A 14,615-nucleotide genomic window follows, 5' to 3' on the forward strand; every position below is an offset into this window, starting at 1 on the left:
GTCCCCTAAGTCTTACAAATAACATCAAAAGCACAGTGCTCACTGGCTGCCGATGCCAGGTGTGCACCTCTCACACTAGTAGTTCGCTCACTCATAGGTGCGTGGGGCTGCTGGCCCTCCCTCCTGTTTAGTGCTGTGTGCTCTCTGCAGAATTCCATAACCCACGCCATTGTCTTGCTCCTTTTTGGAAAAGGCTCGCTCAACTGTGGCAAGCCTATACAACAGTGAACAAGAAAAATATTAACACAAATCTTGATGTTTACTGGAGAAGCAAGAAATTATAGAATCTTTAAGTTTGAAGGGCTCTTTTTTCCAAATCCCAAAGCCCTCCTCTCATTTGTAATATACAGAATCTGAGGACCAGGAAGGTTAGGAGGCCACCTAAGGTTACACAGCAGGTTAGCAGTAAAGGTGGGACTGGAACTCATCCCTGGTGCTCAATCCAGTTCTCTTCCATTACCCCATGGAATGTCTCCAACTTTTGTCACATACCTGGGCCAGCTTCAGTGAAAGCATCGAAATTTCTTTGATTTTGAAAGTATGCCCTTGGGCACCTGAGTGGCTCAGTAGGTTGAGCATCTGCCTCTGCTCCGGCCATGATCCCAGGGTCCTGGGATCTAGCCCCACATCGGGCTCCCTGCTCAGCGGGGAGCCTGTTTCACCCTCTCCTTCTGCCTCCCGCTCCCCCTGCTTGTGCGCTCATGTGCTCTCTCTCTGTCAAACAAATAAATAAAATCTTTAAAAAAAAGTATGCCCTTAATTCCTATCATTTTTTCTCTCATTAAATCTTGATCTCACCTAGGCAATTTTATCTTTTTAAGAAGGAGGAAATATTAGTACCCGAATTGAACCCTGCTGTCCGCTTTGCCTTACAAGAACCTAGCCAAAGCATTATTTTTCCCCAGGGAGGAAGCTGGAGATCTCCAGGGTCATTGTTCCTACATCCTAAAAATTTTCAAAAGGGCTTCCAGTACCATATATACATTATTTGTAAATTAATGGTTTACATTAGCACAGTCACTGTCATCTTAGAAGCAACCCATTAACTTGGGAACAGATTATAAACAATACAGCATATTTCATAATCTTCTCACCTGTAACTGACCTGGTAAAATGCCACATGTTAGTAACTTTCACTAGAATCAAATATACAAGTATCTGACGCCATCATGGTGAAGGGTGAGCCACATCTGAGAAGGCTTTGGGAGGCCTTTGAAGCAAGTCAGACCGCTACAGGCCAGGTTTATTGTGCACAGTGAATAAGTTTTATTCTTCTGCGTCTCCAGTGCCATAGACATCCAATGTGTACATGGGGAGCAAGCAATTGATCTGTTTGTTCAAAAGGCTGCCAGATGCACCGAAGTGGAGATTCAACGTACCAACCCTAGACCCTAAAAGTAGAGATCTGCTCGTTAAATTTAATCTGTATTGACGACTACCCTGTTGCCTCTAGTACTTGGCTCTGTGGGAGAATATTTAGTTAAGAACACTCTCAACAAACCTCCTTATTTAGAGTTGAACCCATGCATGCCCATCAGTGAGCCAACGGCCCAGGAAAAGAATTGTTGAATTGAACATTCCCCCAGTTTGGATGTTGAGGTTCAAAAGGGTCAAGTCATCTCTGATACCAGGAGAGTCTTAAGATCTCTTTGGAAATCATGGCAGTGGTGGCGGTGGTAAGAGGCCAAGTTGATGTGCTCACGTTCTTGTAGATGGGCCATTTTCAATGGTGGTGAATACCGCCCTATTTGGTCCTGGATGCCGTGAATTGAAATTCTGGTCATCCGTACGGTCAAAAAGGTCAATTTGCAATAGATGTGTGTATGTGCTTGACCAATTTAAACTACAAATTACCATCGTTTGTAAAGTATTGGTAACACTGGCTAGTCATTAAAATTATACACATTACACACCCACACATATATATTAAAAATACTGTTAGAATGGCACTGTATCTGATACTTTGGGCAAGGCAACGATGTCAACATTGATATCAAGTGACTTCTAGCAACACGGCCTGTAATCACAGTTTATCATGCCCTCACTAACAGCCACACTTTGCCGGCACACCTGTGTCAACACCACTCAGAATGAGTCACTCACCCTGGGTACATGTACGAATTACCTTTCACATTTCGTTTGTCAAAGAGGCATAGGTCACATCTGGCAGAGTTACTGAGCCACTGGTGTAGGAATCTGAAACCCAAACTCCCTCCGCTGAGTTCTCTCCCTCGCCTTTGTAAATGTTCTATTTCACCAATAAAGGGCTGTCAGCCTCAAGATTTAAAGATTTAAGCTTGAAGGGGCTATAATTATTTCTCTAGGGCTCTGTCGAGATTTCTGTAGCTTACTCATTCATTGTTCCCACATGATTTTATATTTGTCATTTTTTTTCTCTGCAACAGCAGAAGTTTTTAAATTGCTTCACACAAATGGAAAACTAAGGGGAACACAATAAATCTGAGCTTGACTTTCCATACCTATCACTCCTGTGAAAAGGCTGAGTAATGAGTGATTAGGACAGTGATTATAATGGTGAGCTCTTATTAGAAAGATATGCCTGCCTTTGCTCAGGTTATTTCTTGGTGGAGTGGTGTGAGTGGGATTTTCACTTTGCTCCTTCTCTTCTTTTACTCACAGGTCCTGAATGTTCCCAGAATTACACAGCACCTAGTGGAGTGATAAAGTCCCCCGGATTCCCTGAAAAATATCCCAACAGCCTTGAATGCACTTATATTATCTTTGCACCAAAGATGTCAGAGATTATCCTGGAATTTGAAAGCTTTGACCTGGAGCTCGACTCAAATCCTCCGGGGGGGATGTTCTGTCGCTATGACCGGCTAGAAATCTGGGATGGATTCCCTGATGGTAAGAAGGGCAGGAAGCATCCCAAAAAGGGAAGAATCTGGGGGAAGGGCACTCGGATCCTTTTACAAGTGTCATGATACATGCATCATTTTTTTTAAAAAAAATAGCTCGAAAGGAGGAGGGAAAACAAACCAAAACGGTAACTCTCTTTATGCAGAGCAGCGATGAAATATTTGAGCTTAAAAGACAGTAATTATCTTGTCCAATTTCTTCAATTTATTGATAAAGAAACTGAGGCCATGAAAGATTATCCATGGTCTCATAGCTATTTCTTTTTCTTTCTTTCTTTCTTTCTTTCTTTCTTTTTTTCTTTCTTTCTTTCTTTCTTTCTTTCTTTTTTTTTTTTTTTTTGTGGTAGAATTGGGACCAACACATGGTTTTCCTGACTAAAGCATTTTGCTCATTTCATTGACCTGCCTACTGGTCATTGATTCGTGGACCCTAAAAGAGCAATTAAGTCAAACCATTCACTTTAGAAATGCAGAGACTAAGGACCAGAGAGGTTAAGTAATTTATACAATTTTAAGGGTGAAATGTACATCCATTATGCAGTTACCAAAAATTTAGAAATTTAGAAAAGGAATGAGAATGTTTGGACATTCCTAATTTGTGGGTGGGGGGGAGCATTGCTAATTTAGGCAGATTCCTTTTCTGCTCCTAGGGAATTTTTATTTTTGTCAATCTGAATCTCTCAAAACATCCTCTATCTACATTGCTCTTATCATCTAAATTCATCCTACATTTAAAAAATATTGACTGAACACCTCCCACGTACCAGGCACTGGTCTAGCCACTTGGTAAATAGAACAATCAAAGATGGCTGCCCTCTCAGAGTTTCAGTCCTGCCAGGGGGAATGGGACAATAAACAATACACATTATAGGTGAATGAATTACATGAGTGGAATGTCAGAAGATGAGAAGTTCTATAAACAACAACAAAAAAAAAAAAAGGAAAGAAAGAAAAAGTAGAGGAGAGCAAAAGCATGAAAAGTGCTAGGGTTAGGAAGAGGGATGTGTAGGTTGAAATTTTAAATAAGGTGGTCAGCTTCAGCCTTATTACAAAAATGACATTTTAGCAAAGATTTGAAGGGGGGGTGGGTAGCCATGTGGACAGCTAAATGAAAGTTTTCCATTTCAATCCTTGTGAATTAGGAGGTGAATGGCAAAAATACACACCCAAATCCTGAAGAGAGGGAGATAATATCAAATAATTTGTTGCAGCTGCATTGCTTGTCTTGTGTTTAGTCTGGTTTAATATTAAGATTTCTCTAGAGAACACACTCTATACAGATCAGAAAGGGCAGCTTGGAAGTTCTTACAAATCATGCAGTTAGAGATGTATAACCATCTATAAAATAAAGTCAGATATTATGATCAGGCTGGAGGAAGGAATATTTAAATAAATATTAAATTGTGAATGAAGGGCAAGTATCACATGAATGAGATTGCCTTGCTCTGAAATGACTTTAAAATTATCAATGTAATTCAATTTAGCTATGTTCCTCAATAGTAAACAGCAATGGAGATAAACTAGGTTTAGACAAAGCTTATATTGTCATTGGAGTTAATGGGTGAGCTATCATTGGTTTAGTTTCTTCTTTGGTCTTTTACTATATAAATAGGGTTATGATGATCTTATCGAAACTCCTTCATTAAGTAATGAGATTTGCCCAAACAGAGTGCTGATTGATTTCCAAGTATTCAATCCAATAATTAGGAAAACAATATTATAATAGTATTGTAATAATAGTTGGAACGTTTAATAATGGGTTTATTTGTTCACAACCCAAATTTGCAGCCTTCCTTTCCAGAACTTACATTTAAATTGACATCTGAAAAGGAGGTCCAATCAACCAACTTATTTAGAATACTTTCAGAAAGAAGCACATTGTTATTAGTGTCAAGGGTTTTTCAAAGTAGTAATTTTCTGGCTCTAGAAAATGACTGAGTTGAAGCGAGGAACAATTAACAATAAGAGTTATCAACCTTGCAATTCACTCATGTTTTAAACTATGGTGCACTTGACTTATTCCCAGAGAAAACTGGCCTTGGAATGTGAAAACTGTGTTTGTGTATTTGTTAAAACTTACCTGGCTTTGTCCAGCCTATGCCAGCACAAGAGCTCTCTCCTTTTTAGGCAAAATGGCAGACTGCCCCTCCTGGGTTTCTCGTCAGTGGCACTAGAAACATTTTGGTCATACTAGTTCAATACATGCGGTTCCTTGCCAGCAAAACTGTTTTTACTCTTTGATACCCCTTCCAAAAACGACAACCAGAAGGTGATGAAGGCTTAAACCATCAAGGGATTTTAGGTTGCATTTTATCATACACACTGAGTAAGATGACTGAGGAATTGAAAGCTACCCATTGATTTGGATTGACTTTGAAGGAAAGCAATTTACTCCAGAACTCAAAATCCGAGGCATGCACGGGGTGAATCACACATCCCCACGTATCACTCTCTGGAGCTCCGTGGAGTCACAAGTAGCGACTCTGAAGTAATTGGTGGAAGTTGACATATGGTTTGTGAGCCATGAGCTGAGCGTGCCACCGTGGTGGGTGTCGCAAATGTCTGTGCTGAGTTATGGAGCCAAACACGAATGCTTAGCTCACATGGCGTGGGCACGCATGAAGTCAGCTCTCTGTCTAGGCTGGGCCAAGGAGCTGGAAATGCAGGTGTTCTCTGCATTCCAAAAATTATCAACTATTTGAGGAATGGGTTTCATAAAAATTAGATTGAGTTCTGTTTGGTTTTTTTTTTTTTTACTTACTACTTCCATTAAAATTAACTTTCTGAGATAGAAATATAAGATAAAAATGATATAAACATAAAATATACACATTCCAAAATATAGATGACACAGATGTGCAAATTTTTTTCTGGGGAAGAGTTACAAAGTCTAGATATTCTCCAACAAACAGTTTACTATTGTAAGAGAAGAGTACATGGTCTCTTTTGTACCTTTTCGAAATGATTCCCTTTCATTCTTCTGTTTCATTCTTCAGAATGCCTCGCTTTAAAAGTACGTCTTCATAGTAGATTGCTGCCCCTTTTCTTCCACGTAGAAAGGGGGCAGAAAGCCAAGTCGTCTGATTCTGAGGTGAGGTTATAATTACTGAAAGGTTGATGGAAAAATACAGAGACCAGGGTACTGCCGTTCAGGGTTGCAGGTGTATCTTTTAAACAACACAAATACCGTATCGCCTTCACACCTGAAAAGATATGATCACGGTGGACCTACTGTCCCCATAAGAGATTGCTTAGCACACGTCGCTTGCTTAAATTCTCCAATAATGCAATTTTTGAGTTCTACTGCTGTTTTTGTGACAGTTCCCATTCATCTCCTTGGCCTTTGGGTAAGTAGTAGCGGAAGTAAGGAATCCAAGAGCTGTGTTCATGTAAATACAGAAATGAGCGCACACAGGAGACGGATAAGAATACGGCATCCACTCTTGTTCAGATCAATATTGCATTAGCTTGCTCGGCCGAGGTCTTGCTGTTGTTCAGGAAAATTCAATACTTCTTTGTCTTATGGTCGAAAAAGCCTTTTCACTCTCATATCTCGAGGGCTCCTAAAGAGAGTTGCGCACTGCTGTCCGGGGGCAATGTTCTAAAGGACAGAAGGCAGATTTACCCAGCATGTCTTACCCATTATGAACCAGTGAGTCATGGAGACTCTCTAAATTACGAGTCTGCATTAGACAAGTTCTCTTCTGTTTGCTCTCTCAAAGACACTCCCCTCCCCTCCTTCCCCAGAGGAATGGGGTGGTAGCAGAGGGGAAGAATCTGCAGCCACAGCTTAAGGGAGTGAGTGCAGCTTCCCTTGTGCACTTGTATTCTTGGAGAGGTCAGTGGCTGCGGCGACCGGAGAATGGCTCCAAGGAGCAGGCTGTAAAAGTTTGCCCGCAAACTATAGAGAAAGTTATGAAGCCACAATAATGGAATTCAAACGAGGGAAAAGAGTGAGAGCACATGAATGGACTCCAGTCCTCTCATTAAGATTGCAGATCAGAAATGGGATTCTTTTTGAGAAAAGGAGAGACCTGAGTTCATGGCTCTAGCACGATATTTTCATGCATGTGTCACGGGCAACTTTGCGTTCCATAGGGAAGAAGAAAGGTATTGAATTCATTCAGAATGAAGAAAATCTAGCAAACAACTAACCCTTGGAGAAGAAGCTGGGGCTCAGATTAAAGCTGAAGAGAAACAAAGCAGAGTTCCCTCTCCTGAGATGCTTTCTTCAGCCAACTGGGAAGTCTGATGTAACAACATTTTCTTCCCGTGATGCAGAGCCACTGTTCATGAGCACGTGGGGCCCTGGTATCGATGCCCCTAACGGGATAGTGTCCTTGTTTTCTTCCTGATAAAGTAGTCAACACACACACAATGTCTGGTGGCTGGAGAGTGAGGGGTTACAGTAGAGAAAACTCTTTGAATTCAATCAAATCAATTCCTGTGAATGCCTGGAGAAGTTACCAGATATTCAACGTAACCATTTCGCACTAACTCAAGTGTGAAAACAACGTTTTTTGTTTTCTGGGCTTTTTTTTTTTTTTTTTTTTTGGTTTTGGTTTGTTTTAAGTGGGTTGGCCAAGAGCTGAAAACCTGTTAGCCAAGGATCTGAGTACTCTAAACAGCTCAGACTAGCCAGCTGCCTACCAGGAACTCAGTGGGTACGTGTGGCTCCAGGGAGATCAGCTCTTGTGAGGCTCAGTTTTTCAATCACATTTGAAGCTTCTCCTAGTCCCCATCCGCTGCCTTCTGCATCCAAGTTACACACACGGGCCTTGGCACACCACGTCCCTGCTGTAGGCTCATCCCTCCAGAAAGGGGTCCACCCACTGTGCTTCCTTGAACAAAGCAATAACTCTTAGTTGAAATGCAGAGAACCATGGATTTCTTGGAGGGGAAAATGGTCCACACCAGATTGTCCTTCTAAGCCCAAACCATCTGGTACGTTTTTACCATATGTGCAATAAAAAATAAAACTAGAGAAAGGGGGATTTTTTTTTTTCTTCTTTGCCTTGCTGATGATCTGGACAGGGAATTGGAAAGATTCTCCAAGCCTAGAGGGCTTGTGCACTGTCTATAAGGCAACTTAAAATTACTAATTGTCAACGTTTATCTAAAATATCTTCAATAAAGTGGTGGCCAATTTAAGCCAAACAGCAGTTTAAGTTATCAAAATTAATCAGTGTTCCCAATCTTTCACTACCTTGGGTCCTTCCTTTTTTCCCTAGTATGCATAGTCAAATGGCTGCGTTGGGCCGTCTTTTGGCCACAGGACACGAGTGCAGTGAAGTCAACTCTCCTACTTTGGGGAAGAAGAAACTGGAAGAAAAGTCAGATGCATTTTCTTTTCATTTTGTTTACAACTTATTATCATGTGCAAATTATTGGTATCTATAGCTTCTATTTTTTTAATTGTTACAATTATTAATTAGCCTATAGATAGAGCCCTGAGTAGGACATGGTACATTGTTCTTTGTCCAAGTCTATGACTTTCCTCATAATAAGTCTCCAGGACTAGAAGATGGAATGAGGAAAGACATCGGGGTTACTCGGTGCTGGATCAGATTCCTGGTACTGGTCTGGTTCCATCCAGGATCTCCTCCTAGGGTGGGAGAAGTGAGTAAGGCAACTTCAGGAGCCCTCAGTGATCACAGCCTCGCTGGAATCTCAGCCCTGGGCATTGTGTGCAGTTTGGTCCTGGAGATGAATGTCAAGGTGCCCCTTGACGGCCCAAATCTCATTCTTTGCAGCTGAAGCAAGCATTTCGATTCTGTTCCTAAAAGCAGTACTGCTCAGTGGGGAATGTAGTTATGTTTGTGATTGCCCTTCTGAGCACACTTTAAATCCTCTCCACAAACCTGATCCAATATGTTCATTGCAAACCAATTAACCAGGGAAGACTTGCTTTGGGTAAGAAAACACTTCTGGGTTCTGCCGGGACCCATGTTTGAAGTGGTTATTCTTGCATCTGCTGTGGAACAAAAGATATTTTAATGTTCTTTGCATTTCTCCCTTTCTAGTTGGCCCTCACATCGGGCGTTACTGTGGACAGAAGACACCAGGTCGAATCCGTTCCTCATCAGGCATTCTCTCCATGGTTTTTTATACCGACAGTGCAATTGCAAAAGAAGGCTTCTCAGCAAACTACAGCGTCTTGCAGAGCAGTGTCTCAGAAGGTCAGTATTTATTCATCTTGCAGACCGCTGTGGTAAACGCTCCCTGTTATTTCTCCTCACACACCTGTGGCCACAGGAAACACTGAAGAAATGTTTTGTGAATTGGAGTGCCAAGTATTTTTTTTTCTCTTTTAAATGCTTTTTATGAACATCAATAGGAAGAACTCTTTGGTGTGCCTTCTTAAGAAAATTGTGGATGAGAAGGCTGCTTGTAAGCCTCTGAAGTTATGGGAGAAAGTGGGAAATGGCAAAACAGGGCCCTGAGAAAATGAACTATAGGCAGACCACATGTCTGGCACTCTTGAATGTGTATTGGGCTGAGAATCATAAAAGGACAGGCATCGATCAGAAGTGATAGGAACAAATTGTGTTGGTTTATTGACAGGGCAGTCTGACAGGATAGATGCTGACACATGAAGGTTTGGATCAGGAAGACCCAGACGGAAGCCATTTTGTTTTTCTTTCTTATGTGAATAGAAGTGGATATTCGTATAAAAGAAGCATGTTTCAATTTCTGTTCTAACTTTCCACAAGAGAAAGAGAAAGTAATATGTTTCACATCTTATTAAAATATGCAGCTCAACTAACTTAACCCTTCCTCAAAGTTTATGTGGTGTCCGGCTTTTTCAAGGGCCCAAGGAAAACATCAGAAAGAACAATGAATAAATTGTGTGTTTCAACATATCTAGCTGCCAGTTTGTAAAGCAACCTAGGGAAGAGGACGGGGGATGTTTGGAGACCTGTCCTACAGACTAGTCTCTTTTTTACCAGATCTTACTGGAAAATAAAAAGGCCAATTAAATTATGATCTGTTTTGTGCTTAATTTGATTAATTAATTTATGTATTTTGTGTCTATAAATATTTTTATATTACAAATAACAAGCATAAGCTTAAAAGTATGAAACAGGTGAAAGAAACCTTTTTTGCAATAAAACTCATCTATTACAATAGAAAATTCAGAAAGTGTGGAAGATTGGTTCCTTGAGCTTTTTCTTGATTGTTGAGAATCTTTAATCTCTAAAGCTTTTTTTCACTTCAGTACTTTAGATTCACGTTTCCTAAAGTTGATTATTCGTCTCCCTTTGTCATATTTCATATCAATGTCGTATTCCATTGTTTCACAGAGTATGTGAGGCCTAACGGAATGCATGATTCGTGATTCACAGTCATTATTGTGAGCGTTATGATTTTATGTTGTAAAGCGCTGGTCCTCCTTGGGACCATATGATACTGCAGTTTACTTCTGGTGGATACTCCCGTGTTTCAATAATATAAACTAACGACGTGAATAATTGCGACCAGGCCAGGGGCAGGAGGCATGAGAATGAAGGGAGTCAAGGAGAGGTGACCCAGGTGCCAAATACAAGGAATCTGAAAAACAGAGAGTTAAGGTCTGCTGTCCACCAAATATGGATTCTTTTTCACTTTTATTAGTTATTGAAGGAAATAGTAAAATTTTATTTAAATATAGCTTCTATATTAAATTTTGAAAGTAAATAAAAATTCCCATCATTTCCTAATAAATTTCTCATAGTATTTTTGTCAACCTAGGTCCAGTGAGGAAAATAATTAATCACTACGAGACCTTCATAGCCTTGCTTTTAAAAATTATTACCGTTATTAGAATCATTGTTACCAAATAAATAAAATCTTTAAAAAATTAAAAAAAAAAAAAGGGGGCGCCTGGGTGGCGCAGTCGTTAAGCGTCTGCCTTCGGCTCAGGACGTGATCCCGGCGTTGTGGGATCGAGCCCCACGTCAGGCTCCTCTGCTATGAGCCTGCTTCTTCCTCTCCCACTCCCCCTGCTTGTGTTCCCTCTCTCGCTGGCTGTCTCTCTGTCTCTGTCAAATAAATAAATAAAATCTTAAAAAAATTAAAAAAAAAAAAAAAAAGAATCATTGTTACATATCAGTGCCCCGTCGCAGTAAGTCCCTCTTTGCCATCTTCTGTACGATATTGTGTGAGCACGTAAATGAACGTTTGAGTCTGCCTGGGTATAAAAAGAAATACGCATCTTGGGTCCCTTTTGTTTTGATGACTTTCGGCCCTTTTTTTCCCCCTTCAGATTTCAAATGTATGGAAGCTCTGGGCATGGAATCGGGGGAGATTCATTCCGACCAAATCACAGCTTCCTCCCAGTATAGCACCAACTGGTCTGCAGAGCGCTCTCGCCTGAACTACCCCGAGAACGGGTGGACTCCTGGCGAGGATTCCTACAGGGAGTGGATACAGGTATGTAGCAGGAGACTCAGCACATACACCGTTGAAGATTTGTAGTCCTCCAGAAGGGTTGCTGAAACAATGCAGCGCCATTCCAAATGCCTTCAAAAGCGAAGAGAGGAACAACGGGTACCGTGGTAATCACTCTGCAGCAGCAGCATGTCACCACAGTCTAAGAAAAACGGGGCCCGCTGATGTCCCTGAAAATGCATTTATTTTCTCAGATACTTCTATACAGCTCTTCAGAGAATTTGAGCACAGATGTCTCACTTTGGTAACAACTAAAAGATCTGATTTTTCCCCACGACTACACATTTTCTATTCGTACACTTCCTCCTTCAACAGATTTTTATTTCCTTGATGAAATACGTTAGCTCTAGCAGACTTGCAGGAAATGGTTGTATCTGAGTATAAGGCTTCTTATTTGTTTGTTTGTTCTGAGTGGAAGACGGGAAGAAAGGGGTTGAGGTTCACTTGTCCTGCAGGTATACATAGCCCACGCCAAGGAAAGCAGTCGGACTGAGGGCTCCTGTCTCTGTGGATTACGTGTACACTCATATAGGTATGAAATGCACACATTTGTATCCTTATTATGATGTTGCTTCTGCTTTGCTCCCTTTGCCCCGGCACTCCCTTCCCTGCCCTTGTCTGGCCTTCCCCAGAGACTCTCCTTCTGTGCGCCGCGACTCCCCTGCCCCGTCTCATCGCTGGCACCACTCCTAACGCCTTGGCTTATCCAACCTTGATGTCTGGACACTCCCACCCAAGGCCTGACGCTCATGTTCTTGACTTTTTCACCCACTGTCAAGTGAAACACCCATATCTGGCTGTGTGGGTTAAACTGTGGGCAAATTATACAGAGGTATTTGCTGAAGGATCCGGGCTTCCTTTTCAGAGAGCAGGCAAAGCTTGTCTTACATTCATTGCTAGATATATAAAAATGACTAATTCCCAGAGAGAGTTTCTAAGCAAGAAAAAAACCACGATGATTAATCCCCTACTTTCTACATCTAATGCTGCTTCAGTCTTTTGAGCACAAATACCAGATTTTGTTTTACTTTGAAAAGGTCAATATTAGTTTAACATACACTTATAGTGAAATGGCCTATTACGGGAGACTGAACTCCTGCTAACCTCTAAATGATAACACTGAGAAATGCGTCGAGGGTGAGACTTACCTGAGGACCGCTGAGTCCAGCTCTAGATTACGTCAGAAATTAAATGAATTTGCCTCTGTCAAACTAGCTCTTGGTAACGTGTTTTTCCACGTCCCCAAACCAACGAACAGTTCAGTATGATTGACAGACGCGCCTCTAGACGAAAGCTTGTATTTTGCAGCGCTAAGCATCTTTGCATGGTAACGTCGTCGTCCTATTCTTGGTAATGTGGAGAGTGCTGGATAATTTAGAGACGGTGGTCTTGCAACAGTTCTAAAATTGCAACTGTAGCAATTCTTCTGTGCAGGGCAATTCTATGTCAGGAGAAACATGGAGACAAAATGGACTCTCACAAAGCATTTGTCAACAGGACAGGATTCACATCATTCTCGGGAATTAGGCAGAGGGAAAGAATCTGAAATGGCCCAACTCTCTCCACCAAAGCGTACAAAGCAATGGTTAGGAGAAGCTAGGTAACCAAAACCCCTCAAAACAAGGTTGACTTCAAGCTCAAGCTTCTTGCCTTCTTCATCTCTAGTCGGCTGGGGGTCTGCTCAACACCTCACACCAGGACCTAGACAGAGGGAGTGGCCATCACCTCAAACATCCTTGTCACCAAGCAGAGGGAAAAAGAGAGTGCGGCCACACGCTAGCTCTTAAATTCCCCTCGAAGAGCACTGCCACCATTTTCATTGCCAAAGCACATCCCACGGCCACACTTAGCTTCTGAGGGGCAGCAACTCAACCCGTGCTGGAGGGAGGAGAGCTAGAAATTTGGGGAACAGCATGAATGACAATTATGCCATTCATAGAAGAGTTACCATTTATTGAGTGTTTACTATGGAGCCCGACTTCTGCTGAGTACTTGACATATTTGCATCTAATCCTCCCAGCAATCCTGTGACGGAGGAGCAATTACCCTCATTTTAAAAATGAGGACACTGAGGTTCAGAGAAATTAGTAAATGCCCAGGGTCACAGTGAATGACCGGGCTTGGAAGCAGGGTCCATCAGACTCCCAACACCGGCTTCTTTACACTTCGGTCTGCTCTGTCTTTATCATGCATTACCTTTCATATAAACTCAGGCATATCTTGTGACACGACTCCCTTTATGCTTCTCCTTGGGAGAAGACACACCAAGATGAGTTGGGCTCTTACTGTTTCTAAACCTAGAATTCAGTGCCTTTATGCCTCCTACATCCCTATGGAAGATGAATGTCAGAGAAGCTTAGCATCAGTGCACCTTGAGGTAAAATTATCTTTTGCTCCTTCTGGAGCTCAGCGGGCTCATTTCCATGCTTGTTGTGTCTGCGTACATGGTGGGGGGTTCTTATCATTCACCCGTCACCTAATTATGAATAATTTCATGTTTCCAGCCTTTCTGAAACTCCTTGGAAGTGGTTGGCTTGTTGTTTTCTCTGGATAGATGTTTTAAATTAACCAAGAAGCAAAGCATAATTGAGGCTGAGGGCAAGAGGCACATACCTCCAATCACAGGAACATTCGCGCACATGCATTTCTATTTATATGCACATCAGTATGCGGGTAGTATTTGTTTTCTTTTTCCACTTTTTCACATTTTGCATGAGATATACCCCACAAAACATGTTGCTGTAGCAACAAGGACAAACACTTGCATGTGTTAAATTAATAAGGCGGTATTGGAAGCTGACTTTCCTTCAAGACAGGAACAGTCTTTGGTTGCCATTGTTTTCTCTAGGAAATTACTGAGTGACATAAAAAAACAATGCATCGTTAACCGTGGGTATGAACGTCCACAGCGGGGCTTCCTGTGAGATCTGTTGTCTGCCAGAAAGCTTAAAAACAAGTCAAGAGGCAATTTAGTGGGAAGGGGCATAAGGGAAGTCCCGGCTCAGAGCTTTGCACATGGTCATATCCTGCTCGAAAGGCCACTTCATATCCTGAGCAGCTAAAACCTCTTAATTGTCCACGGCAGAGTTAATCACACTGTGAAATTTGCCCATGTTTTTCAGAGTATTCCACTCTGTCCTGTGTCCTAGATGTGTTTTTATCTTATTGTTAATTTAATCTTTTTCTTCCTTTTGTTTCTGGCTAAACAATCAAGGATTCAAAGTACAGGCTCCGTCTATCAGTGGTGCTATAACAATTCTTCATTTTCAAGCACATCATTAGAGCCCAAGCCATTAACCTCATTGA

General features: G+C 41.6%; 1 protein-coding gene across 7 annotated transcripts in view; it reads left to right on the forward strand.

Moving 5' to 3' along the window:
• Window positions 1–14,615, forward strand: part of NRP1 (neuropilin 1) — a 136,995-nt gene that overhangs the window by 60,286 nt on the left and 62,094 nt on the right. For all 7 annotated transcript variants that reach the window (XM_087857881.1, XM_087857882.1, XM_087857883.1 and 4 more), the window contains exons 5-7: window positions 2,641–2,868; window positions 8,903–9,058; window positions 11,125–11,291. In XM_087857881.1, the coding sequence (XP_087714007.1) occupies window positions 2,641–2,868; window positions 8,903–9,058; window positions 11,125–11,291 (551 nt within the window). The remainder of the gene's footprint in view (window positions 1–2,640; window positions 2,869–8,902; window positions 9,059–11,124; window positions 11,292–14,615) is intronic.

The sequence above is a fragment of the Ursus americanus genome, chromosome 31 (assembly GCF_024610735.1).
Source record: "Ursus americanus isolate L20-20 chromosome 31, mUrsAme1.1.p, whole genome shotgun sequence".
NCBI lineage: Eukaryota > Metazoa > Chordata > Mammalia > Carnivora > Ursidae > Ursus > Ursus americanus.